The sequence below is a fragment of the Lithobates pipiens genome, unplaced genomic scaffold (genome assembly GCF_037356315.1).
Source record: "Lithobates pipiens isolate NorthernLeopardFrog02 unplaced genomic scaffold, aLitPip1_a1.2 Scaffold_1, whole genome shotgun sequence".
NCBI classification, from domain to species: domain Eukaryota; kingdom Metazoa; phylum Chordata; class Amphibia; order Anura; family Ranidae; genus Lithobates; species Lithobates pipiens.
The window spans coordinates 171,976,070-172,002,292 of NW_027507685.1; the positions used below are offsets into that span (position 1 = coordinate 171,976,070).

Below are 26,223 nucleotides of genomic sequence, written 5' to 3' on the forward strand. Positions count from 1 at the left end.
GTCTTCATTGCAGGGCTGATGCACACAGAAGGCTTTTTGTCTTAATGCATAAAGATGAAATACCTTCTGACTTTACAACCCCTTTAAGGGTAGAGGAGAGATTTGGGGTCTTTTAGACCCCAGATCTCTCCATAAAGAGCACCTGTCATGCTGTATTGTTATCGCAAGGGACATTTATATTCCTTGCAATAGCAATAAAAGTGATAATAATTTTTTTTAAATCGACAGTGTAAAAATAAATAAATTTTTTAAATTGCCCCTGTGAACGCATACATAGGTCATGCCCACACCTGTAAGGTATCACTGCGAACGCCCGAGAAAGAGCAATAATTCTAGCACATGACCTCCTCTGTAACTCAAAAATCTCCATAGTTGAAGTTTTAAACATTTCTACAGGTTACCATTTTAAAGTACTGTAGTTTGCCGCCATTCCACGAGCGCATGCTATTTTAAAGCATGACATGTGGGATATCTATTTACTTGGCGTAACATCATCTTTCACATTATACAAAAAAAAAAATTGTGCTAACTTTTTTAAAATTCATTAACCGCTTGCCGACCAGACGCCGTCATTATACTGCGGCAGGTCAGCACGATAACGTGAGCTGTTGTAGCTATACATCGGCTTGTGGGATCGGGATAGCAGGCACACTCTCGCAGCACTGCGGGGGTTCTGATGACCGCCCGCCACGAGAGCCAGAACAGGGACATATGTGTGTAAACAACTGTTCTGTGAGGAGTGACAGATCGTGAACTCCTAATAGCTAGGAACCGCAATCTATCATTTTCTCTAGTCAGTCCCCTCCCCCTACAGTTAGAAACACCTCCCAGGGAACACATTTAACCCCTTGATCGCTCCCTATTGTGAACCCCTTCCCTGCCAGTGACATTTTTCCAGTAATCGGTGCGTTTTTATAGCACTGATCGCTGTATAAATGCCAATAATCCCAAAAATGTGTCTGATGTGTCCGCCGTAATGTCGCAATCCCGATAAAAAGCAGATGGCCACCATTACTAGTAAAAAAAAAAATCAAAAATGCTATAAATCTATCCCCTATTTTGTAGATATAACTTTTACGCAAACCAATCAATATCAATCAATTATTGTGATTTTTTTGTTACCAAAAATATGTAGAAGAATACATATTGACCTAAACTGAGAAAAAATAGGATTTTTGTACTCACCGTAAAATCCTTTTCTCTGTAGATCACTGACTGACTACCTATTTTGTAGATATAACTTTTACGCAAACCAATCAATATCAATCAATTATTGTGATTTTTTTGTTACCAAAAATATGTAGAAGAATACATATTGACCTAAACTGAGAAAAAATAGGATTTTTGTACTCACCGTAAAATCCTTTTCTCTGTAGATCACTGACTGACACAGCACCTTTACTTACACCTTGGGGTTGTTACTCCACCTTCAGGAGAGGACCAGGCAGAACATGTTAACATGTACAAAAAAACAGAACTTCCTAGTTCCACCCAAGGGGCGGTCCCTTCAATAACAACCCCCCCCAGCCTTCATCCTTAGTACATCAACAAGCAGTATAACGTAAAAAAAAAGGAGGGGAGAGTGCTGTGTCAGTCAGTGAACTACAGAGAAAAGGATTTTACGTTGAGTACAAAAATCCTATTAAATCTTACGTTCACTGACTGACGCAGCTCCTGACTGACACAGTAGACCATCGGGATGTCCCCAAACAGTGTCAAAAAGGGGGGTGGGAAACAGCATTAAAAAAAACTTCACCCAGCCAAACCGAGTGTGGGAAACAGTATAAAAACTTCACCCATAAAACAGAGTGCTCCCTAACCGGGGAGTCACCACCTTATCTAACCGCATCAGAACTTGCGGTAACAATGCAACAGTGCATTTACTTAAGGTAACTGTGTTTCTTGACAAAAAAACTGAAAAAATGTAAGTGCAATTGCAAATTACACAGCCACCTGCAAAATGTACTGACATCTACCTTGTAGAATTGTGTAAAGGTGTGAACAGACGACCAAGTCGCCGCTTTACACACTTGAGCTACAGACTCCTGATGTCGGAAGGCCCAAGAGGTTCCAATTGCCCTGGTGGAATGGGCCGTGACCGGAAAGGGGGGCACCTGCCCCTTCAAGGCGTAGGGCTGAACCACAATTTGTCTGATCCACCTGGAAATGGTGGCCGACAAAACTGCCATGCCTTTTTTCTGACCAGCTACCGAAATAAACAGAGTCTGACTTCCGAAAGGGAGCCGTGGTAGCCCTTAGAGCCCGGAACACGTCCAGGGAATGGAGGGCCACCTCCTTAGGATGTCGGTTTAGGACACAAAGATGGTAACACAATGTCTTCATTGATGTGGAACGCTGAAACCATCTTTGGCAGAAAAGAAGGTTGCGGACACAACACCACCTTATCCTTATGGATAACCAGATAAGGCAACTTGCAGAACAAGGCCGCCAGTTCCGAAACCCTCCTGGCCGATGTAATGGCCACTTGAAAGACCACTTTCTGGGAAAGAGTCAACAGGGGAATCTCTCTGATAGTCTGAAACTGCGGTTTCTGAAGCGCCGATAACACCAGGTTCAGATCTCACGGGGTAGTGGTGGACGCATCAAACCCTCTGAACAAAAGTGCTTCCTAGAGAGTGAGATGCCAGGGGTCGCTGAAAAAAGACAGCCAAGGCTGATATTTGTCCTTTTATGGTGCTTAAAGTCAATTTCTGGTCTACACCACGCTGTAGAAACAGCAGGATCTTGGAAATGGAATAGGAGCGTGGATGCCATCCTTTATCCTCAAACATAGCAATGCACGCCTTCCAGGTACGATGATATATCTTCCGAGAAGAAGATTTCTGAGCTCTCAACATAGTTGAAATCACAGAGTCCGATAGGCCTTGGTTCCTTACCACCTGGCTCTCAATAGCCATGCCGTTAAAAACAGCAATGGTAAAGCAGGATGGAGAATCTGACCTTGAGACAGAAGGTCTTCTCTCATCAGTAGTCGCCAGGGAGCGTCCGCAACCAGGTGTACTAGGTCGGCGTACCAGGGACGCTGAGGCCAATCTGGGGCATCAGAATTACTGGAATCCCCTCGTTCTCCACTCTGCAGAGCACACGTGGTAGTAGCTTGGAGGAAAGGCGTAGATCAGTTGGTACTGACCCCACCGAGCCACCAGCTCGTCTGCCCAAGGATCTCTTGTCCTGGATATGAATCTCGGCACCTTCCAATTGAGACGGGAAGCCAGTAGATCCACATCTGGTGTGCCCCATCGTAGGCATAGAAGCCTGAACACCTCCGGATGCAATGACCACTCTCCTGGGTCAGCATCTGGTGACTTAAGTAGTCCGCCTGCCAGTTTTCCACTCCCGGGATGTAAATGGCTAATAGGGCCGGTACATGTCGCACTGCCCACTGAAGGATGTGAGCGACCTCCCATACTGCAGCCAAGCTTCTTGTTCCTCCTTGATGATTGACGTATGCCACTGCCGTGGCGTTGTCTGACTGGATCCTGATCAGATGCCCTTGAAGTCTCATTGACCATGTGGAGAGGCATAGCCTGATCGCTCGCACATTGATCGGCAACTTGAATTCCTCCTCTGACCAGAGGCCCTGGGTCGACTGTACCCACAGTACTCCACTCCAGCCGGTCAGGCTGGTGTCCGTTGTGATCACTGTCCAATGCAGAAGTAGGAACGACTTCCCAGACCGAAGTGCCGGGATCTCAGCCACCAGAGTAGTGAGTCCCTGACTGACTGGCTCACCTGAATCTGCCGATCCAGGGATAACGGAGATTTGTCACATTTCGTCAAGATCTCCTTCTGCAAGACTCTGGTGTGAAACTGGGCGTACGGCACCGCCTAGAGGGAGGCCACCCCAGGACTCGCATGCAGAAGCGTAGCGATGACCACCTGGGGTTCATCAGTTTTACCACGGCTCTGAGAGTCTGCAGCTTGTCTGGAGGGAGAAACACTCTCACTTCCACGGAGTCCAGCAGTAAGCCTAGGTACTCGAAATGCTGAGTCGGTATGAGCACCGACTTTTTTAGGTTCAACAGCCACCCAAATTCCTGCAGGGTCTGCATGGTGATCCTTCTTTAATTCTGAGGCGGAAGATGCTCTCAGGAGGAGATCGCCTAGTTAACCTACAATCGCGATCACGCAGCAACGCCAAAATTGGAGCCAATACCTTGGTAAAGACTAAGGGGCCTGATGCCATGCCAAAGGGGAGAGCCACAAACTGGTAGTGGGCGTCCCCAACTGCAAATCGCAGAAACTTCTGATGCCGTAGGCATATGGGTATGTGCAGGTACGCATCCAGGATGTCCAAGGATGACAGGAAGTCCCCTTGATGGAGTGCAGCGACTGCTGAGCAAAGTGATACCACTCTGAACCTCTGTACTTTCATGAAGCAGTTGAGGGCTTTTAGGTCCAAGATTGGACGTACCCCTTCCTTCTTGGGGACTACAAACAGATTGGAGTACAACTCCTGGAACCTTTCCGGCTCCGGAACTGGTACTATCACCCCGCGACACAGCAGGTCCCTTACCGCCCCCATTAGGGCCTCCCGGCGAGCTGGGAGTAAGGGTATGCTGGGGGGGGGAAGAATCTGGTGGCCAAGAGAGGAACTCTATCTTGTAGCCAGAGGAAATCTGTTTGCAGACCCATTGGTCGGATAGCCGAGAGGCCCACCAGGCTGCAAACTCCCGAAGGTGACCCCCCACCTGTGAGACAGGCGGGGCAAACCTTCATGCGGTAGTACTCTTGCTCACAGGCTTACGGTTCCAGGGACGATTTTGTCCTTCAGAAGCCGTCCTGTCAGGCTGGGGATGTTTAGCCGAAGCCCCGGATTGGACGAAAAAGCCAGTTGTGAGCGGAAAAAGAGGGCCCTTGCCTACGGTGTGGCTCCTTGGTCTTCCTGGCCTGTGGGAGTAAGGTACTCTTCCCACCTGTGGCATTCTTAATGATGTCATCCAATGAGACTCCAAAGAGCCGCTCGCCAAGGAAGGGTACATCCTTCAGGGCTTTTTTAGATGCCTGGTCAGCATTTTAACCAGATCAGGCGCCTCAGCACCACTGCTGACACTGAAGCCCTGGATAACAGAGGGAGGGTATCCAGGGCCGCGTCACAAACATACTTAAGGCCTTGCACTAACTGGTCTGCTAGTTCCACGCAGACAGGAGAAGCCTGTTGCTCCCCCAATTCGTGGTGCTTTTTACTACCTTTGTGACCACGCACCTCCTCCATCTTGACAACGAATGTGTTAAGGAACGCCGACAAATTGTCCAGAGGCACTGCACTGTCTGCAGGCGAACTGGTTGCAATTGCCTGGATTTCGGAGGAAGAAACACCAGTTTCTGAAGCCATGTTGACCCTACCCTATCTGCCACCTGTTGGGGACTTAAGACAGTGATGGTCCCACCCTCCTAACTGCTGCAGGCCGAGGGGCCCCCACCGCAGGACTCACCACCCTGACTCGAGTTCTGCGCAGTCCAGCTAGGTGTGCCTGTGTCAGCTCCCAGGTGCTTGTGAGAAAAAAAACGCGCTGTACCCGAGCCTCAGGGATCAGTGCTGGGGATGGAAAACATGTTAGGCTACAACAAAATGGCCACCAAGCATCCAGTATAAAGGACATAATCACAGGGAAAATGGCTGCCGAACTACAAAAAAAAATGGTTTCTGACCATGCTTATCCCTGGTCACACCATAAATGGCTGACGAGCACTGTACATAGAGAGGGGCAGAGAAATGGTGGCAAACAGAGCTACAGCGATCAGCAGACACAGACCTCCAGGGGAGTGACAACAGTCATCCAGGACACACCCAAGTTGAGAGCCCCCCAGGGGGCCCCTGTTTATGTGACACACACACTGCTCAGCAGCCCATGCAGCATCCTCGGGGGGGGGGGGGGGGGGGAGAGATAGGGAAAGGGAGAGAAAAGAGGGACCCCTGAATCGAAAAAGGCAAACTTCTGCAGAAAAAAATCCATGGACCGATGGGCCCGTAGGGTTCCTAGGTCCTTCTCCTTCACTAGCCAGAAAAAATCTGAGGTTGTAGGATGCAGGCTGGGGGGTTGTTACTGAAGGGACCGCCCCTTGGGCGGAACTAGGAAGTTCTGTTTTTTTGTACATGTTAACATGTTCTGCCTAGTCCTCTCCTGAAGGTGGCATAACAACCGATGGTCTAAGTAAAGGAGCTGTGTCAGTCAGTGAACGCAAGAGAAAAATTAGCTTTTTTTTAAAAAAAATAAAATAAAATTTAAATATTTATTATAGCAAAAAGTACAAAATATTGTGCTTTTTTTTCAAAATTGTCGCTTATTTTTGTTTATAGCACAAAAAATAAAAACCTCAGAGGCGATCAAATAACACCAAAAGAAAGCTCTATTTGTAGGAAAAAAAAGAGGACGTCAATTTTGTTTGGGTGCAGCGTCGCACGACCACGCAATTGTCAGTTAAAATGATGCAGTGCCAAATCGCAAACAATGGCCTGGTCATTCAGCAACCAAATCTTCCGGGGCTGAAGTGGTTAAAGTGTTTTTCCCCCCCAAAAAACTGCGTTTGAAAAATTCAATTACGGCCATTTTATTCTCTAGGGTCTCTGCTAAAAACAATTATATATATATATATATAATGTTGGGGTGAGGGGTTGTTCTTAATAATTGTCTAGCAAAAAATACTGATTTTTAACTTGTAAGCAACAAAATCAGAAAAAGGCTTGGGGTCAGCAAGTGGTTAAGGCCTAAGCTGGGGCCACTTCCATTTGTCTTTTATATAAGAGATACAGACAGCTGTAATATGACCTACAACAGAAACATATCAAAGTAAAGACACTAAAAGAAGGACCAGAGCCATAGATTTTACTAAAAGAATAGACTTTATTAAGCATTGTAAGTCTTTCTAACTGGAAAACCAAGCTCCTCCATGAAGCATTCCTAAACATTCTGCATCATAAGTTCACCATCTCAGTAACGACAGACATTCCCAGAGTTTAGCCGCTCTAACTTACATTGATAAACTATGGAGATGCTGGGGGTGGGGGAATTACAGGACAGGAAGATTTTGGGAAGTGGGAGATAGTTACACATTACCCATCCACTAAACAGGTGACTAGCATAAAGGGGCGTTTATTAACAGGGGAGAAAATATAATCCAGAAGCCATGGTTTATTTTATTTATTTTTTTCCATTGTAATTAACACAGACAGAATCCGTTAAACATCATGAATTACTACCAAAGATTCATTGCAGTGAAGGATTCACCTAGCTAAAAAAAAAAATAATTCAATAAAGAAACTTCAAAAAGAGAAAAGCAGAAGTTTATATTAATTGGGGGTCAACAGGGAGCGGGGCTTACAAAATATATACGTAACACTTTGAAAGTCAGCAATAGTCACTTTCAAAGGCTCTGTTTCTTCTTGAGGGAAAAAAAAAAAGAAAAAAAAAGGATCAGCAATTAGTTACCACTAAACCAGGAATAAAAGAAGCAGTATATCACAAAGTACATGTTCAGCAGATACAGATGGGTTAAAGTTACACCCAAAGGAATTAGGTGCAAGGATTTTTTTTTATTCTTACTTTTTTTTTCTTTTTTTTTTTAAACGGTTTCTTACATTTAAACCTTAACAAGAAAAATGATCTGTTAGTTTCGTAGAACATCTAAAAGAAGAACATTTAAAAGACATTAATTCAGCAAATATGTTAGATTTATCCCCTAGGATGTGTCGCATCCTTGAAAATTTTAAAGAAATAAAATATGAGAGAGTAAATAAAACAAAAAATAAAAAATAGGAGAAAATGGGTAGGCTGGCCCTTTTTTTTTAAGACATCAAAAATATGATATCTGGTTGTTAAAAGAAAAAAAAAATGCAAAATAAAAGCAGACAGCAATACTACCCATAATCTTCCCCACACAACATAATCTAAGATTTTTTTTTTTTTTAGATGATCAAACTACAAAAAGCACTAAAAACTAAGGCAAAGGAACAGAGTTAAATGTGAACAGTTCGCTCAAACTGAAAGGCCTATGGACAACGTATTTGTATATACCCCGAATACTGGTGGTGGGTGCTCATCTTTGACAGGTGCTGCATTGATGTGTAGCATCAGCTGCTAAACGGTCAAATCAAGAAGGAACAAAGCAAACAACATGCCCCCCCAAACATACGAACTACCCTTTGCAGTGCCCTCAAGTTAATGAAGAAAGCTAATTTGGCTTCTTCAGGCGTTCTTGGGAACCTACCATAATCTTAATGCAGAAATAAAGAAGAGTATTATATCAAAGAAAGTAGTCACCCACCCCCCTCCCTTTTAAACATCAGGGCAGATCCTAACAGAGTACTGGAGCACTGACAAATCTTTGTAACTTGCATTTAATATATTCAAACCAGCAATATATATTCAAGTTACCTTTCTGAAATCAAACTAGGCCTTTCAGTACAAAAACGTTTAATTTAATAAAGAAAACATCTACATTGTTATCATTATCTGTGATCTTGATCAACATAGGATGACCCAAGAAAAAAAAAAAAGTGTGTGCTCAATGGCTGAAAGGTAGCCAGGGAAAGTGCAGCTTTATAACTATCACGTGATATCAATGAGATTAGCAATCACTAATAATTCAATATCAGAGAATATGGTTAGTGATAAACATTTAAACAAGCCCTGGTGACTAAAACATTTGAGTTGCTCACCAGCTAAATAGTGTGTTATAAAACACTAATTCAGATAACAAAAAATTTTAAAATGACACATAGAAGGTGTATTTTGCAATAAAACCCAAAAAGTCTAAATCAATAACGGCAATTAATGGTGGATCATTAAGTGGATGTTCATGTGTGATTAAAATTGGTTATTGTGAAATGCAGTAAAAAAAGAAAAAAAAAAACACAAAAATGTATTAAGTTGTAACGGCTTACAAAATTAAAAGATTCAATATATCACAAGTTGACACCTCGGGTGGGAACTGGCTGTTGGTTTCCCCCTGTGAAATAACAAGTTCCCCCCTTTTATAGTTGTGTTGCCCTTTGTTAGCCTTCTTGGCTATTGCAAAAAAAGAAAAAAAAAAATGAAAATTATGGACAACTTCTGAGGCCACTGTTTGAGAAAAAAAAAAGGAATTCTCCAAGTAGAATTGAAGTCCATATGGTGGCCATCGTAAACAGAGGGGAATTTTCGTCACAATTCCTGGGTTTTTATGTTCCCAGGGCACGATTGAGCATGTCTAAAAGAAGAGTTCCGAGCATCAGCAGCGTATCAATCGATGTCAGCGTCGGAAAGAGAACAGTTTGTCATCACGGCCACGGTTATTCTCTTTTTTTTTTTGTTTGTCCTATACAGGAAGTTTGGCGACAAGACGATTACACTGCTGGAATTGTATCTCTGAGGTCTGAAAAACCATTTGGAAAGATACCTCCCTTCTTTTTTTGTTTTTTTTTATTTAAATATCTTGGAAAAAAATAACAAAATGCAATGTAAGGGCTGTTCTTAGAGCCATAACACTGCAGTAACATGTTCACCAGCTCTGCACTGGAAAACAGCTTCGCTCTTCTGTGAACAGACTGGTTGCTTAATATTAAAGTCATGAAGGGTTGGAGGGAAAATATCATGGCAAAAGGAAAAAACCAAAAAAATATATATATTTTTTGTGTCTAAAATCAGTAACTGGTATCTATAGGTTTACTAAATCACTTGTTTTCATTATGGCAGACAATCTAGATCTGAACTTATAGCACACTAATAACGCATAGCATGTGATGAATACAGCAAGGCTGCGTAGCTTTCTACAAAAGGCAATAATGCTAGGATTGGCTTAATGGATATATGCGATTTATAGCAATGCTTTCGACAAGAAGACATATATATATATATATATATTGTGACTGTTTATTTTTTTGAATATGACTTGTTGAATCACCAGCTTGTAGGACTCCACCAGAAAGATCTAAACCCCCTGAACTTCCCACTTCCACTGACCCACCCAAGGCCATTACCAGAAGTTCCACTATCTCACTTTCACCTCAAACTGGTCATAAATGGATTACAATTTGTCCGATTCAGCAAGGACCAGCTGAATTTAAATCCATGGACAGAAGTCAATCTAATGGCAGGCATGTTTGAAAACTTTGATGTATTATAACATTGGAGTCCCGATCAGAATACACTGGTACAGCAGGGAGAATTCCTTCATCCACCTCGCTTGTGTGGATGGAGGAAACAGTTTGTTTCTTTTCGATCAGCCCCACTGATGAACCGTCTATAGGAAGTCCTGCAGATATGAGGTAGAAACGCCCATGGCTGCCTTCGTCTATAACGCAATTTGTTTTTGGCATACTATTTTTTTGTTCCGTGAAACCCAGTCAGTTGCACAAAAAAAAAAAAGACCTGACAGCTCGGACCACTGAAACATCCAACATTAGGTACAGCAATCTCCCTCACTGAGCTGTTCTGACAAGGGGACGCCCCCCACCAGAACACTCTGATCAGAGCTCTCTGCTATTGGCCGAGAGCATTGATCTCAGACGACTGTTGGTTTTCTAGCATGCTGGCTTGTGTTGGACAGACCATCATACACGTGGCTGAATGTCGGACGTTTATTTTGAACCGGCAAACATCTCCTTACATTTGGCCTGTGGGTACCCGGCTTAACTCCTGCCATCATCTGAAGCCTTCAAATGAATCTGCCAATTATATTCAATGTACTAGGAAAAACAGAGAGCCTTTTATTATAACAATATTACCTGTACAGCACTGGGGGGCTTTTACACACACTCACACCTATAGGTCCTGAATTCAAAGTGTTCTACACCACATCATTATATAGGGGGGTATAGGAGATACTTCAGTAGTACTTCTGAAAAGCAATGGGACTGGAAATTCTTCCCTATAGATTACAGATTTAATAAAAGAAAAGTTTGTGCCATACCAAATACATGCAGAAAGTAAGCTGGGTCAATTCTAACACCCATTCCACTTTACAGTTATGTAAGAAACACTGACAATTGTTAACGTTATAGGGGTTCTTGTACAGGTGTGATCAATCATTATAGGGTTCTTGTACAGGTATGATCAATCATTATAGTCTCCTTGTACGGGTATGATCAATCATTATAGTCTCCTTGTACGGGTATGATCAATCATTATAGTCTCCTTGTACAGGTATGATCAAATCATTATAGTCTCCTTGTATGGTTATGATCAATCATTATAGCCTCCTTGTACAGGTATGATCAAATGTTATATGGTCCTTGTACAGCTATCGTCAACTAAAGGGTTTCTTTATTTATAGGAGTCCAGCTTCATTCTCACAATGTGAAATGGGGAAAAAAAACACTAGAAACGGACAGAACTGCACATTTCCAATATAGTAACTGGTTGCCCCATCTGGCATACAACTTTTTTTTACCAACTATACCATGAAAAGTTGGTTGGAGAGAGTCTTGTACCTATCCCTAAGGGCCCGTCCACCTTTAAGCAGTAAGTATCAGCCATGCATTCATGACATGATTACTGTGTGCTCGTGTAATGCACATATAGGTGCATTTTCTTTTCTTCATGCAACATGCAAAGCAAGGGAGAAGCATTCAGATTTTTTTTTTATTATTTGCAATAAACATTAATTGCCCTGCTTAACAAGCATTAACGCAATAAATGCTACAAACTCTATTTTTTTAAATGCATGAGGCAGCAGCTAGCCACACAAGGGATGAAAAGGATTTCTATTTGAAATGCGTTCCCACACACCAGTTTTCCTGCAAGAAAACTAGCAAAAGGGAGAACCGGCTCTAAGAGACAACTGAGCTTGGAAGAAAGTAAACTGCAGTTTTGGTAGAGAAACTAGTCAGCCAGGAGTAAGCGAAAAAACACAGTTTATACCTTATCTACTACAAATTCATTCAAGCTAGAATGTCCAAATGAAAACAAATGTGATATGGAAAAAGGGGGTGGGGGGTTGCTTTATCATGTTCCATAACTGGGTTTCTTTTCTACGGTTTCTAGAGTTGGAATACATGAAAAAAAGGGTTATTTCTTTTTAAAAATCTCTAACAACAGGTGCAGAGCAAAACATCGTAAGCCCTTCAACCAGCGAAAAACATTGACGGGCGTTGGGGTATTTTTTTTTTCCAAAAACAAATACCGTAAAAAAAAAAACAACGTTTTTTCGTTTCCGTTAAAGTTTCAGAGAGTTGGGCATCAAGTGAAGTTTCCAGCGGGAGCTCTGGACACGAGAGCTAAGTTCGCCCTCTCCTGGTTCATTTTGGAGTTACACGTCCGGAGTACAAGTTCCGATTTCACCACAAACCTCCCCCCAGCAGGCGGCAGCGTTCTCGAAGGAATACTGGTTCTGCTCAGGATGCAAATGTGGCTTTTACCTAAATATATATTTATAGATTACATAAATAGATCTCTCTTTGCCTCTCTCTGTACATTAGGTCTGTGCACAAACATATGCATATTCACAATATACACAGTGAGCCTTGTCAGACAAGTCCTAAATTGCGTACGCTGCACGTATCCCATCTGCAGCCGGTTGCCGGCAGATAACATTACGCCCATACAATCATTCACATTACACCTTCAGTGAGACAGGTGTCACCCTCTTTGGCGTCAAGCAATGTGTGGCGCGCTCTCCACTCCTGCAATGGGTGATCTCATTTGCAAACAGTAACTGCTGTAAAAAAGAAGCGATCGTGCTAATTTTTTTTTTACACTACCACCTCCTCCATTATAAAATTCCAACAGAGGCCTTTTTTTTCCTAAATGCAGTTACCCATAGCAACCCGATTTCAGTGGCTTAGTGCAATCAGATTTCTGAAAAAAAAAAAAATATTGTTTGGTTGCCATGGGTCCCTGCGCTTTGTGGGGGCCTATTATATAAAAACCGCAATGTCAGAATGTAAAATATCGCTTTGGAAATGGCTTAGGTATCCTCTAAGATTCCTTAGAAGGCTCCATGGCAATGGTTAATGATCATCGGACAGATGTAAAAAAATAAAACCCTGTCCTGCTCATATTTTTTTTTTTTTTTAGGAACTTTAAAGAAGAGCTAAGGCAAATACAATTGTACTGATTGTGACTGCTTTGGCCTTCTCTGTGGGTGAAATCAATTACAAGGTGCATCTTAGCAGCAGCAACACGATTAAAGGTGCTCAAGATTTTATGACGCAGATGGAGGTGGCTTACTGTATCAAATGACATGACCCAGCATGACACAGGCTTGACCTTAACTTTAAGGCAGGAAAAATCTGCCCAAAAAAAACAAAAAAAAAAAAACAGCTTCTTTCCTGAAATCCCCCTTTTTGTACAAAGGCCATATTTATATATATATATTTATACATATATATATGTACATATAAAAAATAATATTAATAAAATTCAGACAAAAAGCCCAACATTATCTACAGGTTCCGGTAGTCTGGCAGGAGGTTTCCTCATAGGAGGATGGAGGACGGAGAGAGAGAGGGAGGGAGGTACAGCAATACTGCTGAAAAAAATCCACTCAGTAATATGTAATACTGAGAGAGCCAATGAAAGTCTTTCATAGGACAGGATCCTTCTACAGCTTCCTAGAAAATACAAACTTCACCATCTATTATGTCATTCATTTTAACAATGACAAAGATCAGTTATCGCAATCATATAGCTTATTCTTCCCCATGGGAGGGGATAGAAGCTCTATGATAAAGATAAAGCCATAATGCAATCCACTTCTCTGCACTATGCTGATCTGTAATGGAGGAGACACAAAGCAGAAGCTTGTGTCAAGTAAGGTATTGTACTAAATCTAAGCATGGGGCAGATAATAACAGGTGCCATATAACAGCTCTTTACCTAAAGGTTTAATTTCAATACGGCAATAGAAAAAGTAAATTCAAATATAAATATAATTTGTTTTCTTGTTTTGTTGGGGGTGTTTTTGTTTTTGGGGTTGAGCGGTACCTCCCTCAAGCACTCTCCTCCTCCAGCGTTTGCCCTGTTACTGCTCACTCCTCCTTTTGGAGGGCAGTTGGACCCAGTTTGTCATCGCGGCAGTTGTCTACGCCTTCACTACTTATCCCAGTAAAGTGAGAGGCATTGCCATTGCTGCAAGGGTCACTGCAATCTCTGGATAAGGCACATGCTATAGTTTGTGAGCTGGATTCTTCTTCTGTAACAGGATTTCCACTGGTCCCATTGACTTGAGAAGGGCTGCGGCTCTCTGTTGACCCCTGGAAAATAAAATAAGAAACAGTTGGGGGTTCTAGGAATTTAATTTTTTTAATGTTAAGGCAATCCTGCTGCAAACATTAGTAAACATCTGTTACCTGTAAAAGAAGAGCATAATAAAATAAGTATTTTCTGTTGCCACTCTGATCAAGAAGAATTGTTCCCCAAAGTCTTTTTTTGAGGCTGACACTTCTTGGAATGCCAACATCCACAGCACCTGCTGGTTCATTCTGCTGCCCTCCATGGCACTACTTGGTCACTTAGGACGGCTGCACTTCCAAAAATCGTTTTATTGAAGCCTCATATGACAAGTTGTTGACAGATGGAGCAGGGGACAAAAAGGTAGGCATGAAACGCACCTACCTTTTTGTCCCCTGCTCCATATGTCAACCACTTGTCATATGAAGCTCCAATAATAGGATTTTTATAACAGCTTACCTGTAAAAATCCTTTTCTTGGAGTACATCACGGGACAGAGAGCCTAAGTAACAACTAAGACCCCTTTCACACTGGAGCATTTTGCAGGCGCTATAACGTTAAAAATAGCGCCTGCAAACCACCCTAAAACAGCTGTTCCATTCACTCCAGTGTGAAAGCCCGAGGGCTTTCACACTGGAGTGGTGTGCTGGCAGGGCGTCAACTCACCGCTGCTCCCTACTGAAATCAATGGGGCAGTGCTGTGATATCGCCGGAAAAACGCCACTCTTGCGGCATTTTGCAGGTGGATTTAACCCCCGCTATCGGCCGAATAGCGCCGCTAAAGCAGCGTTAAAAATAGCGCCACGTTAACGCTGACACCGTCACAGCGTGAAAGGGGTCTTTGTGGACGGTTTTATTTACCCAAAGGGTCATTTATAAATTCCAGCTGATATACAGTTTAGATACATTCTTACAGTTAAGAATAACTGGCAGTAAAATGCATAACAAAGAATAAAGCCTAGCAAGACCTAGACCAGGTACAGTTGAAGGGACAGTGTCATAAGAGGATCATGGAGGCCTTCATTGATGAACTCTACTTTGGGAATAGTGATTTTCCAGGCAGTCATGTTGCCGTTTGGCTTTCATTATACCTAAACAGCTGACCTGAGACAAAAATAGAAATAAGGAAGCCAGACATTTACATACTCATTTAAAGAATAAGTTCCCATAAAAAAAGAAATTAGAAAGAAATAAAATAAAAATATGTTCACCTTTGTAAAAAATAAAAATAAAATGCACATCAGGTAAAAAGAATAACTTTTTTTTTTTACTAGCAGCCCTCCACAAGCATTGCACCTTCGATCAGCAGATTGTGGGTGCAATGCAGGGCTCCTGCTGACTTGTACCCCATATGACAGGAAGCATCATTGAACTACTTAGAGCACTCAACAGCACCGCGTTTGTTCTGTTGGTAAGCCTTGGTTCACACAGGAGCGCTTTGACATGTCAAATCGGGACTGACATGTGGGAGTGAAATTGGCTTCATTCCCGCAGCTCAGTGTAAACCGGGGCTAATTGTAGTTTCTCACAGGAATGGTGGTGGCAGAACCCAGGAGTCGATCCAAAGATCGGCTGGGGTGCTGACATTGCGGGCTCCCTGGACAGGTAAGTGCCCTAATATTTAAAGTCAGCAGCTACAGTATTTGTAGCTGCTGACTTTTAAAAAAAAATTTCACCAGGCTGTTCTTTAAAGTGGTTGTAAACCCTTACAACACACTTTGACCTAAAGGTAAGCCTAGATTAAGGCTTAACTGTAGGTCCAAGAAATATCTCCTAAACCTATACGGTTTAGGAGATATTTGCCCGAATACAGGCACCGCTGTCTACGCTGCATGCGCCGTAGACAGCGGCGCGCAGGCGCACTGAGCGCGGCATTTTCAGCGACGGAGCTGCCGCGCGTCTCGGCTTCCGTGCGCATGCGCGGGAGTGACGTCATCGCGGCTTCGCCAAATGACAGCGGTGGAGCTGCGAGACCCCACGAGAAGATGGATGCGCCGGACTACAGGGGACAACGGTGACTTCGCTGGCTCCTGTGTCAGGTAAGTGACACATAATGGACTACTATGCGATGCACTGTAGTCCATTATGCTTTGCCTTTGCAGGGAATGAAAGAGGAAGTAAACTCATCAGGGTTTATTTCCTCTTTAAGGTTACAAGTTGTTGATTCAAGATAGGCCATACAAATAATTCCACATTTGGGATCTAGACATGTAAGTTGTTACTGACCTATAGATTTGTAATGAATCAAACAAGAACAGCACCCAATGAACTAAATGAGAGTTTATCTGGTACTCAAATATCAAAGCGAGTTTCCCCCATAGAAGTCAATGGAAACAAAGATAATTTGTTGCGCATTGACTTCTATTACATGCAATACCGCATGTGGTGGTGGGGCAGAAATACTCGGGGACAGCTCAGCTGAACTCAGAAAACACACAGAGTATTTCTGAGTGTTTCCAAGTATTTCCGAACTGTTCCGATTGTCACCGGCGCCCCCCACCCACCTCTGGCCAAATGCAGTACTGCACACACCATTAACTTGAATTCTTCTTGTTCTGCGAGACAACACTCGCAAACCGAGTCTGAATTGTTTTTAAAAAGTTGCCTGTCTTTCAAAATGCTGGTTAACCGCATTACTCGTAAACCAAGGTTCCACTGCATTCCACAATCCACACTAAACAGCGTGAATGGAGGAAACTGCACTGACGGCTATTGTGCACAGACAACTGCCTGAATACCTGAACAGTGAATGCATCTAGCAGGATTCAGCCCCTGTTCAGCCGACAATTTTCCACCTGGCCCAATTAATAGTTAAATCAACGTGTGGTGCGGAGAGGGCCCCCCCACGGCTCAAATTTCCAGCTTATTCAACTGGAATCGGCTGCAATGCTATCCGTGTACAGCTATCTTTAAAAGTTGGGTGCCAGCTGCAAGTCACTTTGGAACTGCCCCAATATACAAACCACATCTATCACCATTGCACGCAGCTATGGTATGTTACTACAAACCTGCTTGCTCACTTTTTTGTTTGGTTTTGCCATTTTGTTAGCAGCAGGATCTCTTCCACGCCTAGGAGAAGGAGAGGGGAAACAGATCTGATTATGATTGCCAATAACCATTTACCACAAAATTCTTGGCTGTATTTGTTAAAGTATAACTATTGCTATATTTTTTCATTTTGGATGGAGTATGGGACAGTTTTAAAGAGAAAGTAAACTCTCCCACTCTGATGCTTCTTTTCATTTAGTCCATTATAATAAGTAATTATCAAACTTAGCCACTGTAATCCAGCCCAAATCGCATATTACTTACGGTTTAAAGAAACTTTAAAAAACTTGTTTCCAGGGGTAAGGCAGCGCCACCTTAAGTATTGTTTTCTGAGTCCACACTGGAGTTTTTCTCTGCCCTTACATTGAGCACTTCCTGTACTGTTAACCAAGCCTCCTTCTCAATCCAACGTTTCTATGGCAACTCTGCTTCCCTGTTCATAGCTGACTTGTTTATTTCATAGTATTTACTTGGGCTGATTACCTAGTGTTTGCCTGTATAAGTCCTATCAGCTTCAGCTGATAAGACTGCAGTACTGCTGTCCCATTCCCTGGTTTACACTGTATGTGAGGTCACATGGTGTGTAGAAGGAAGCTCTGAGTGATTAGCAGCCTGCTGAGAGTTCAGAGCTGTGTGCTGTAGGAAGTCTTGATAACAGATAGATAAGACATAGAGAGTGTGCCGTAAATCATGGGAGATCTGGGCATGCTCAGTGACATCATTCTAAAGAACAAAAAGGATTACAACAATACTAAGCAAGTAAGGAGATATCTACAAGCAGTGTTCATTAGGGGTTTTTATGCTGATTCACATGGGACAAAGTTGTAGGGGAGGGTTTACAACCACTTTAACAATTGTTGTTTTTTTTTTGCCATCTGTGTCCCATTGGGGAGATTTACCTTCACTTCCTGCCCCATAGCCAAATATGAAGTGAGAGGAAATCCACATGAAGACTAACTGGAATACTCCTGAAGCCTGGTCATCACTGCTCACCCTCACCACAACAGGGGCGAGCACTCAAACTCTGAGCTCAGAGCTACTGCATCTGGGGAGCAAAAGAGTATGTGAGGGGGTCTGAATCAGAGAAAGGAGCTCACTCTTGTGATGGTGGAGGTGAGCAGTAGGCCTCACTTAGCAATGTCCCAGGAGTATTCCAGGCTTCAGAAGATAAGTAAATGGCCTACACATAAAAAGGCATTGCTCAAATTGAATCAGAGCTACAGAGTTTGTCTTTATCTACAGACACCCAATTTCTGCATAGGCAGGTTTGGTAAAGGTGAATTAATCCTTTAAGAATAAAATCCTGAAAATTGCCAAATGTGTTTTCAATTGATTTAAAATGTAAACAATACATAACCAATGATACAAATGGCTATTATTCCTTTAAAAAAAAAAAAAATTTAGACTTTGTCAGTGGAGGTTTTCAGTTATACAGATCATAGTACAAGTATACATAGTTGTTATCAACTGAACCTGCTCTGTAACATCACTCCATTTTCTTAGTTCTAAGGCTTCATGCATACTAGACATTTTTAACGTGGCTGTCTGGTGTTTCTTTTCTACCTTTAAACACCTTCTGTGTTAGTGGGAGAAAAGCAAGGTGCGCCAAAAACTAAGTGCAGCAGAAGATGCAACGAATGGTATATTTAATTAAAATCAGCCAAATAGCAACTAACACTTTTATAAAGATCAATAGTCCTAACCGGACATCCATCTCGTTGTCTCTGAACCAGCATGGAACACACTTTGAGTTGCATCGCTTCTTCTTTGTCAGAACTAAATTGCTACTGGGATCAATAGCCATTCCAGAAGCAGGATCAATAGCCATCTAGATCTGATGCGACTCTAAGTGTGTTCCATGCTGGTTCCGAGACAATGAGATGGATGCCCGGCTGGTTGTTCCTCTCCTCTTGTGTTAACATCTACACACCACCATCCACCTTGGACCCCCTGAGTGACCCCAGTATTATACGGTTATATGACCATTGATCTTTATAAAAGTGTGAGTAGCCATTTGGCTGATTTTAATTATATATACCATTCGTTGCATCTTATGCTGCACTTAGTTTTTGGCGCACCTTGTTTTTCTCCCATTCTTCTTCCAGAAACTGCTTCGCTCTCAAGGGTATATTACGTATACTTCTTGAACTTTATAGACTTTTAGTTGTTTTATCAGCGTGTTTCTGTACCCTCTTGTGCGTCATTGTGTTTTTGTCTTGTTGTTCGCCCCTAAATGTTAGCCTTTGTCAATGTACACATTGGCATTTAGAGGCAAGAATTTTTTTTTTTTTTTTAAAACAACACTTCCAGCGCGTCCAGAAGCGGCAGTGTTTTGGTAGAAAAATCCTTGGCCTGTGTAAATGAGCCTAAAGGCATTTGGCGCTTAAATGTTAATTAATTATAATGACTAGAATAGACTATTATTCTGGCCAATTAAATTAACTCTCAATTGCTTGAGGCAGCTAAATGTGTTTACACGCATTTACAAGCAACGAGCGCCTTTTCTGCCAGACGGAAATATTTTTTGCACATCAACAGTTAGTTTTTTGTACAGCAGGTTTAAAATAATAAAACAATGGGTATAGTGCAAATACTGTTGAGATGTCATAAAAATGTTTTTGTTTTTTCTTGATATATGCTTTAATCTTATGTCTATGATGTGATGGTGGGATGTGCTATGATGTGCAGCGTGTCAAGGCAGACATGCCGATTGTCCATAGGTGTAACCATTTTTATTATACAATTTAGATTGCAGTATTTTATGTTTTTTTATTTTATTTTGTCTGCTTTGATGTATCCATAAGTAATGGGGGCAGATTAAAAATGAATCCTTATTATTGGATCACTCGTTTCTAGTTATACTGCAGTGCTTTAAAGTGTATGTACACTTTTCATATACCCCGCCCCTCCCTCCAAACACGCTGTTCTAGTTTACATAATCCATGTGATGTGTGAATTTTTGTCAGATCACCATGGTAAAGATGTTAAAGATGGAGCTCATATCTACCAAAAGGTTTAGGGGCTCCCTTACTAGCCCATACAGATATAAGAAGTATAGAAAGGAGCAGGTGAAAAGCAGTCATGAGAGTTGTGGTAGATGTTCCTGAAACAGAACAAACTACATTTTTGGGGTACTGACACGCCAAGTAAAAGGGTGTAAGCAGGCACCAGAAGGTGACAGAATTATGATGCTGCCAATAGAAAGCTCTCATGTTTAAAGTGGTTGTAAAGGTTTGTTTTTTCACCTTAATGCACCTACACCTGGCAGTCACCAGCCCCCTAGCCCCCCCCCCCCCCGGTTTTACTTACTATAACCCCTCCGAGGGAGTTATCAGATGTGGGGAGGAGCCGCGAGAGCCGCTGGGGGACCCCTGAAGACCAGATTCGGAGCCACTCTGTGCAAAAGTGCTCAGTGGAGGTAAGTATGACATGTTTGTTATTTTAAAATAAAATAAAAAGAACCCTTACAATCACTTTATGTCAAAATGTAATACACACCACACTCATAACCCACATATCCTCTTCCTGCCAGCCACACACAGATATGTGGCCTCTAGGCGGATGGGCTTTAATGCCAAGCGACCGCATATATATGTGTCTATCTATAAACAGTAACTGAAGTGCTACAGAAATCTCCTAATGCATACTTACAGTCATGTGACCCCTGTGACAGCCAATCACAATGGTCACATGTTTGAAATGCCCACTTCCTGACATTTTGATCCAGTTAAAGTGCCAGGAGGTGGCAGCTGGAAGGGGTTAAGGCCCCTTTCACATCCTTAAAGTTGTGCGACTTTGCCGCAACTTGAAGCAATGTCTGTGTAAGCTTGAGGCCTTTGGACCTCAAGTCGCATGAAAGTCAGACCAAAGTGGTGCGGGGATTACTTTGAAGTTGCTATGTCTTGAAGTCGCACAGCTATGAATGGTACGCATTGGAAATCATGTGACTTTGCAGTCCCAAGTCACACACGTGTGAAAGGGGCCTTGTACAGATTGACAAAAAATATTCTCGAAAAAACAAAAACAAACCTGACGTGTGTGGAGTGCGTTCCTGTGGCACTATTGTGTACACAGATTAGGATGCCATAGGGCAAGGATGGTGAACCTTGGCACCCCAGATGTTTTGGAACTACATTTCCCATGATGCTCTGGCACTCTGCATTGTAGTGGAGCATCATGGGAAATGTAGTTCCAAAACATCTGGGTTGCCAAGGTTCGCCATCACTGCCATAGGGAGTCACACATGTGCAAGGTATACCCATAAACTTCTATGGCAGTACCAAATACATGCCTAAGTTCCCATATACAGGCAGCAGGTTAAGGTAAGTCATACAGAGTACGCCAAAGGCTGGCCTGTTCACACTGTCCATCCTGGAGAAACTAGCAATAAGGGTACATAGGAGTTATGTTTGCTTATACCGTACTGTGATCAGGAGGGCTTGGAAGGCAGGGGAACTGCAATATAACTAGAAACTAGTGATCTGATATACTAAATAAGGAACAGCTTTTATTCTGCTTCTATTATTATGGGTACATCAATGCAGAACCCTGGAAGAAAAACAAAAAAACAGTAACCTAAATTGCCCATAATGGTAAACTAAATTAGGTATAAAATTAATACCTGCCTTTTGTTTCTGATTAAAAGAGTCCCCCCCCCCCCATTATACACTGCAAATAAACACCATGTAACACTGAAGTGATACAAACGTACCCCTCTTCAGGTACAGCTTATGGATTGTATGCTATCAGCAGTCTCTCTCCCTCCTGTCTGAAGAATCACAAGTGAATTTCTCTATGTAATCCAAGAATAAATAAATACGGCCGGCTCCATAAAACAACTGGCACAGTCAAAGAAAAATGTTTATAGAGCAGAAAAGAAACACTAGCAGCTCATATATCATATAGAGTGGGAAAATTTGTTTTCAAATGCTCACATTATTGTAGTAGCATCAATGCATAAAAAAAAAATTATATATAGAATCTACATGCTTACCCTTTTCCTGGACCCCCAACCGAGACCACCTGCATCCCAAAAGCGCCCCGGCCACGGGAAGGTTTACTGCCTGCCCACTGACCAACCACCATACCAGCAATCTCCAGCTTGCCCCCTTGTGGTGGAATAGGATGAACTCCTGAGTGAAATGCAAACAGTTAACCAGGTGCTTACAATGTACGTAATCATACTATACAGACATACATCCAAAATGTACAAATACACACCTGAAAAACCTCTGTTTCTTCCAGGAGGAGGTGGGGGCATGGAGCCCATGGCTCTGGGGTACAGTGGAACAGGGTAAAAGGGTGGCATCATGGGGGGCATGAAAGGTGGTGGAGGCAGAAGTGGTGGAGGAGGCTGGCGATTAAAATTGATCCCCTCTAAGATGCTTTGTCTCATCTTCTCCACTTTGGCTGCCTGTTCTGCCTGGAGTAAAAGAAATACATGAAAATAAACGAATGCAAAGACCAATCAGGGGTTTATGCAACATACTTCTCTCCAAGCTTTTGAGGGGCACAGAAGACCTCTGGGTACAAGTCCTACCCTTAGGTGTACATTTTCTTTATTTACATTCATGGGTTCATGTGCTAGATAGGGATGCACCATATTTTTTAAAACTGAGTAAGAGTATTGATACTTTTTTTTCAGGTTCTGTTTTATCAAGATTTAACCACTTCAGTCCCGGAAGGATTTACCCCCTTAAAGGATAACTAAAAGGTTCAGTTTAAAAAAAAAAACAAAAAACAAACACATCCTTTGTGCAGTTAGTTTTGCACAGATTGGCCCCCGATCTGCCTCTTCCAGGGTCCCTCAGTGGCGCTCCTGGCTCCTCCCCTTCTCAAGTTCCCCGTCAGAGAAGCACTCTACCTCAGGGCGCCAGTGTGGACACGCTCCCGTGTCCTGCTGCTTGCGTCTGTTGACACAGACAGCAGGACTCGGCTCCACCCCCCGCATCACTGGATTTGATCGACAGCAGCGGGAGCCACTGGCTGCACTGCTATCAATCTATCCAATCAGGACCCGAGACACCGGCTGGAGCGGATGTGCTCACCCCTGGCGCAAGAACGATCGGGCTCAGGTAAGTAAAAGGGGGGCTCTGGTTGGCTATGAGAGAATCATAGAATGCATTGAGGTGAAAAACCACGAGGGCCATTTTTTGCGATACAGCACTGTGTCACTTTAACTGACAACTGCGCGGTCAAGCCAAACAGTCCACATAATGGTGTGAGATTCATTCTGAACAGCATCCCATGCTACCAATTCTATGAGTTTGAGCCTGTCCACTTCACTAGCCCAATCTGCTAAATAGGGGACCGCTGGTTGGCACCAAGATCTAGCAATAACAGAGAGGCAGCTGTCCAAAAATGACAAAATTAAGCTCTTAATTTGCTTATAGGAGCCCGGTAACACAGACAGTACAGTTATGTGGGGTTCATTTGGAAATTTGTCCCCCCACAAGTTTATCATAGGGATAAAAAATTTTATCCCCAAAGGAGGCAATACATGGGCACGTGCCCCAAATATGTGTCATGGTGAGAGGGGCCTGTAAGTATCTCCAGCACATGTCTGGTACGTTAGGATCAAATTTATGTAGAATAGTAGGGCGGCGATACCACCTAGACACAATTCGGCAATTTTATTCTTGGACATGAGATGAGATAGACAATTTAAATGAAAGTGCCAGTGTTTTGCCCCATTCCATATCATCAAGGGATACATTAATTTTCCTTTCCCGTTTTGAAAGGAATGGTGGTGGATCTGGATAAGAGTTCTGAACTAGAATCTGATATATCTGAGATAGCGAGTGCTCTGGTCTGCCAGACTAGGACAACGACTCCTCAAAGGCTGTTTCAATGTATCGGTATTTACCAATACTTTTTTTTAACACAACTCGCTGATACCAATTACCGATACCTATTGCCTAGGAAGAGTGGGTAGAGGGGTGGTTTGGGAGGGGAGGTGAGGCTGGGAGTAAGAGGGGTAAGTGGGGGGCAGGGTAGTTGATGGGATAGGGGTTGAGGGTAGGATGGTTGGGATGCAGCTTCTCCTGCAGGTGGATCCTCTGGAGCTGGAAGTCTGGGATCAGCTGAGTACTGCTGATACATTGGAATCCTATCCCTTCCTCCTGGGCACCGAGCTGGGCAACTGGGGCAAGGGCGAAATTAGTGGATGGGCAGATGTAGAGCAGGCGGGGACTCCAAAATAATGTGCACCAATGAGCTAATCCTCCACTGTGCAGTTATTAAAAAAAAAAAAATAATAATAAAAAAAAACTTCTCTGGGTCCTCTGTGTTCAGTGGGTGTCGGGGGACAGAAAGAGGACCATTTAATCACTTTTCGGGTTTAGGTGGATTAATCCACAGCATTGCTCCCAACCAGCCCCAGTGTATTGATATAGAAGAGGCCGGCCTATAATGTAATAATGTAATTGTGTGGAGTGCCATGTGCTGGCGGGAAGGGGAATTCTGCTAACAGTTGAAATGTCTTCAGTTGTTAAAGACACATCATTCACCCCATTCCAGACACCCCATTCCTTAACAAACATTAATTGCCGGCATTCTTTTCTTTACATTTTAGCAGTTAGCAGGGGGGTTAGGGAATCCCGACTGACGGCTGAAAGAACCGAGCCAGAAGGTATCCGTTTCCAGTACCGGAACATTTGCGCGAGTACCGAAACTTGTGCAAAATGGTTCAGCACCGATATCGGTGCAACCCAACCTGGCAAAGACAACTTTAAAGTCAGAATTTTTTTTTTATCTTAATGCATTCTATGCATTAAGATAAAAAGCCTTCTGTGTGCAGCAGCCCCCCTCATATTTACCTGAGGTCCCTCTAGTTTCAGCAATGTTGTAGGAATGTCTCGGCTGTCTGGTACTCCCCTCCTCATTGGCTGAGACAGCAGTGCAGCATCATTGGCTCCCAATGTTGTCAAAGTCAATCAGCCAATGAGAATAGAAAGGGGGCAGGGCTGGAGCACTGTGTCTGAATGGACACAGAGAGCTGTGACTCGGCTCGGGTGCCCCCATAGCAAGCTGCTTACTGCGGGGGCACTGAACAGGAGGGAAGGGCCAGGAGCGTGAAAGAGGGACCCGAGAAGAGGAGGATCTGGGCTGCCCTGTGCAAATCCACTACAACAGAGCAGGCAAATATAACATATTTAAAACTAGACTTTTCAATCACTTTAACCACTTTCAGACCGGACCAATTTGCTGGTCAAAGACCAGACCACTTTTTGCGATTCGGCACTGCGTCGCTTTAACTGACAATTGCGCGGTCGTGCGACGTGGCTCCCAAACAAAATTGACGTCCTTTTTTTCCCACAAATAGAGCTTTCTTTTGGTGGTATTTGATCACCCCTGCGGTTTTTATTTTTTGCGCTATAAACAAAAATAGAGCGACAATTTTGAAAAAAACGCATTATTTTTTACTTTTTGTTATAATAAATATCCCCCAAAAATATATAAAAAAACATTTTTTTCCCTCAATTTAGGCCGATACGTATTCTTCTACATATTTTTGGTAAAAAAAATCGCAATAAGCGATTATTGATTGGTTTGCGCAAAAGTTATAGCGTTTACAAAATAGGGATAGTTTTATAGCATTTTTATTAATAATTTTTTATTATTTTTTTTTTTACTAGTAATGGCGGCGATCTGCGATTTTTATTGTGACTGCGACATTGTCGGGGACCCATCGGACATTTTTGGGACCATTGTCATTTATACAGTAATCACTGCTATATAAATGCAGTGATTCCTGTGTAAATGACACTGGCAGTGAAAGGGTTAACCAGTGGGTGGCAGTGTAGGGGTTAAGTGTTCCTAGGGGTGTGTTACTAACTGTGGGGGGGTTGGGCTTTCATTTAGTGTACACTGATCTCTGCTCCAATCACATGGAGCAGAGATCAGCGTCACTAGTTGCTAGGCAGAATGAGAAAATGTTGTTTATACAGCATTTCCTCCATTCCGCCGCTCCGTGAGATGATCGCGGGGATGCCCGCGGCGATCG

At 42.9% G+C, this 26,223-nt stretch overlaps 1 protein-coding gene across 5 annotated transcripts in view; it reads right to left on the reverse strand.

The window, feature by feature from the left end:
* Window positions 1-6,846: 6,846 nt before the first annotated feature.
* FAM120C (family with sequence similarity 120 member C) overlaps window positions 6,847-26,223 on the reverse strand; it is a 102,938-nt gene continuing 83,561 nt past the window's right edge. For 4 of the 5 annotated variants that reach the window (XM_077478888.1, XM_077478891.1, XM_077478892.1 and 1 more), the window contains exons 13-16: window positions 22,440-22,641; window positions 22,213-22,351; window positions 17,180-17,240; window positions 6,847-14,194 (exon numbers count right to left, since the gene is read on the reverse strand). In XM_077478888.1, the coding sequence (XP_077335014.1) occupies window positions 13,970-14,194; window positions 17,180-17,240; window positions 22,213-22,351; window positions 22,440-22,641 (627 nt within the window). In that variant the 3' untranslated portion in view covers window positions 6,847-13,969. The remainder of the gene's footprint in view (window positions 14,195-17,179; window positions 17,241-22,212; window positions 22,352-22,439; window positions 22,642-26,223) is intronic. The other variant, XM_077478889.1, reaches the window with a different exon arrangement.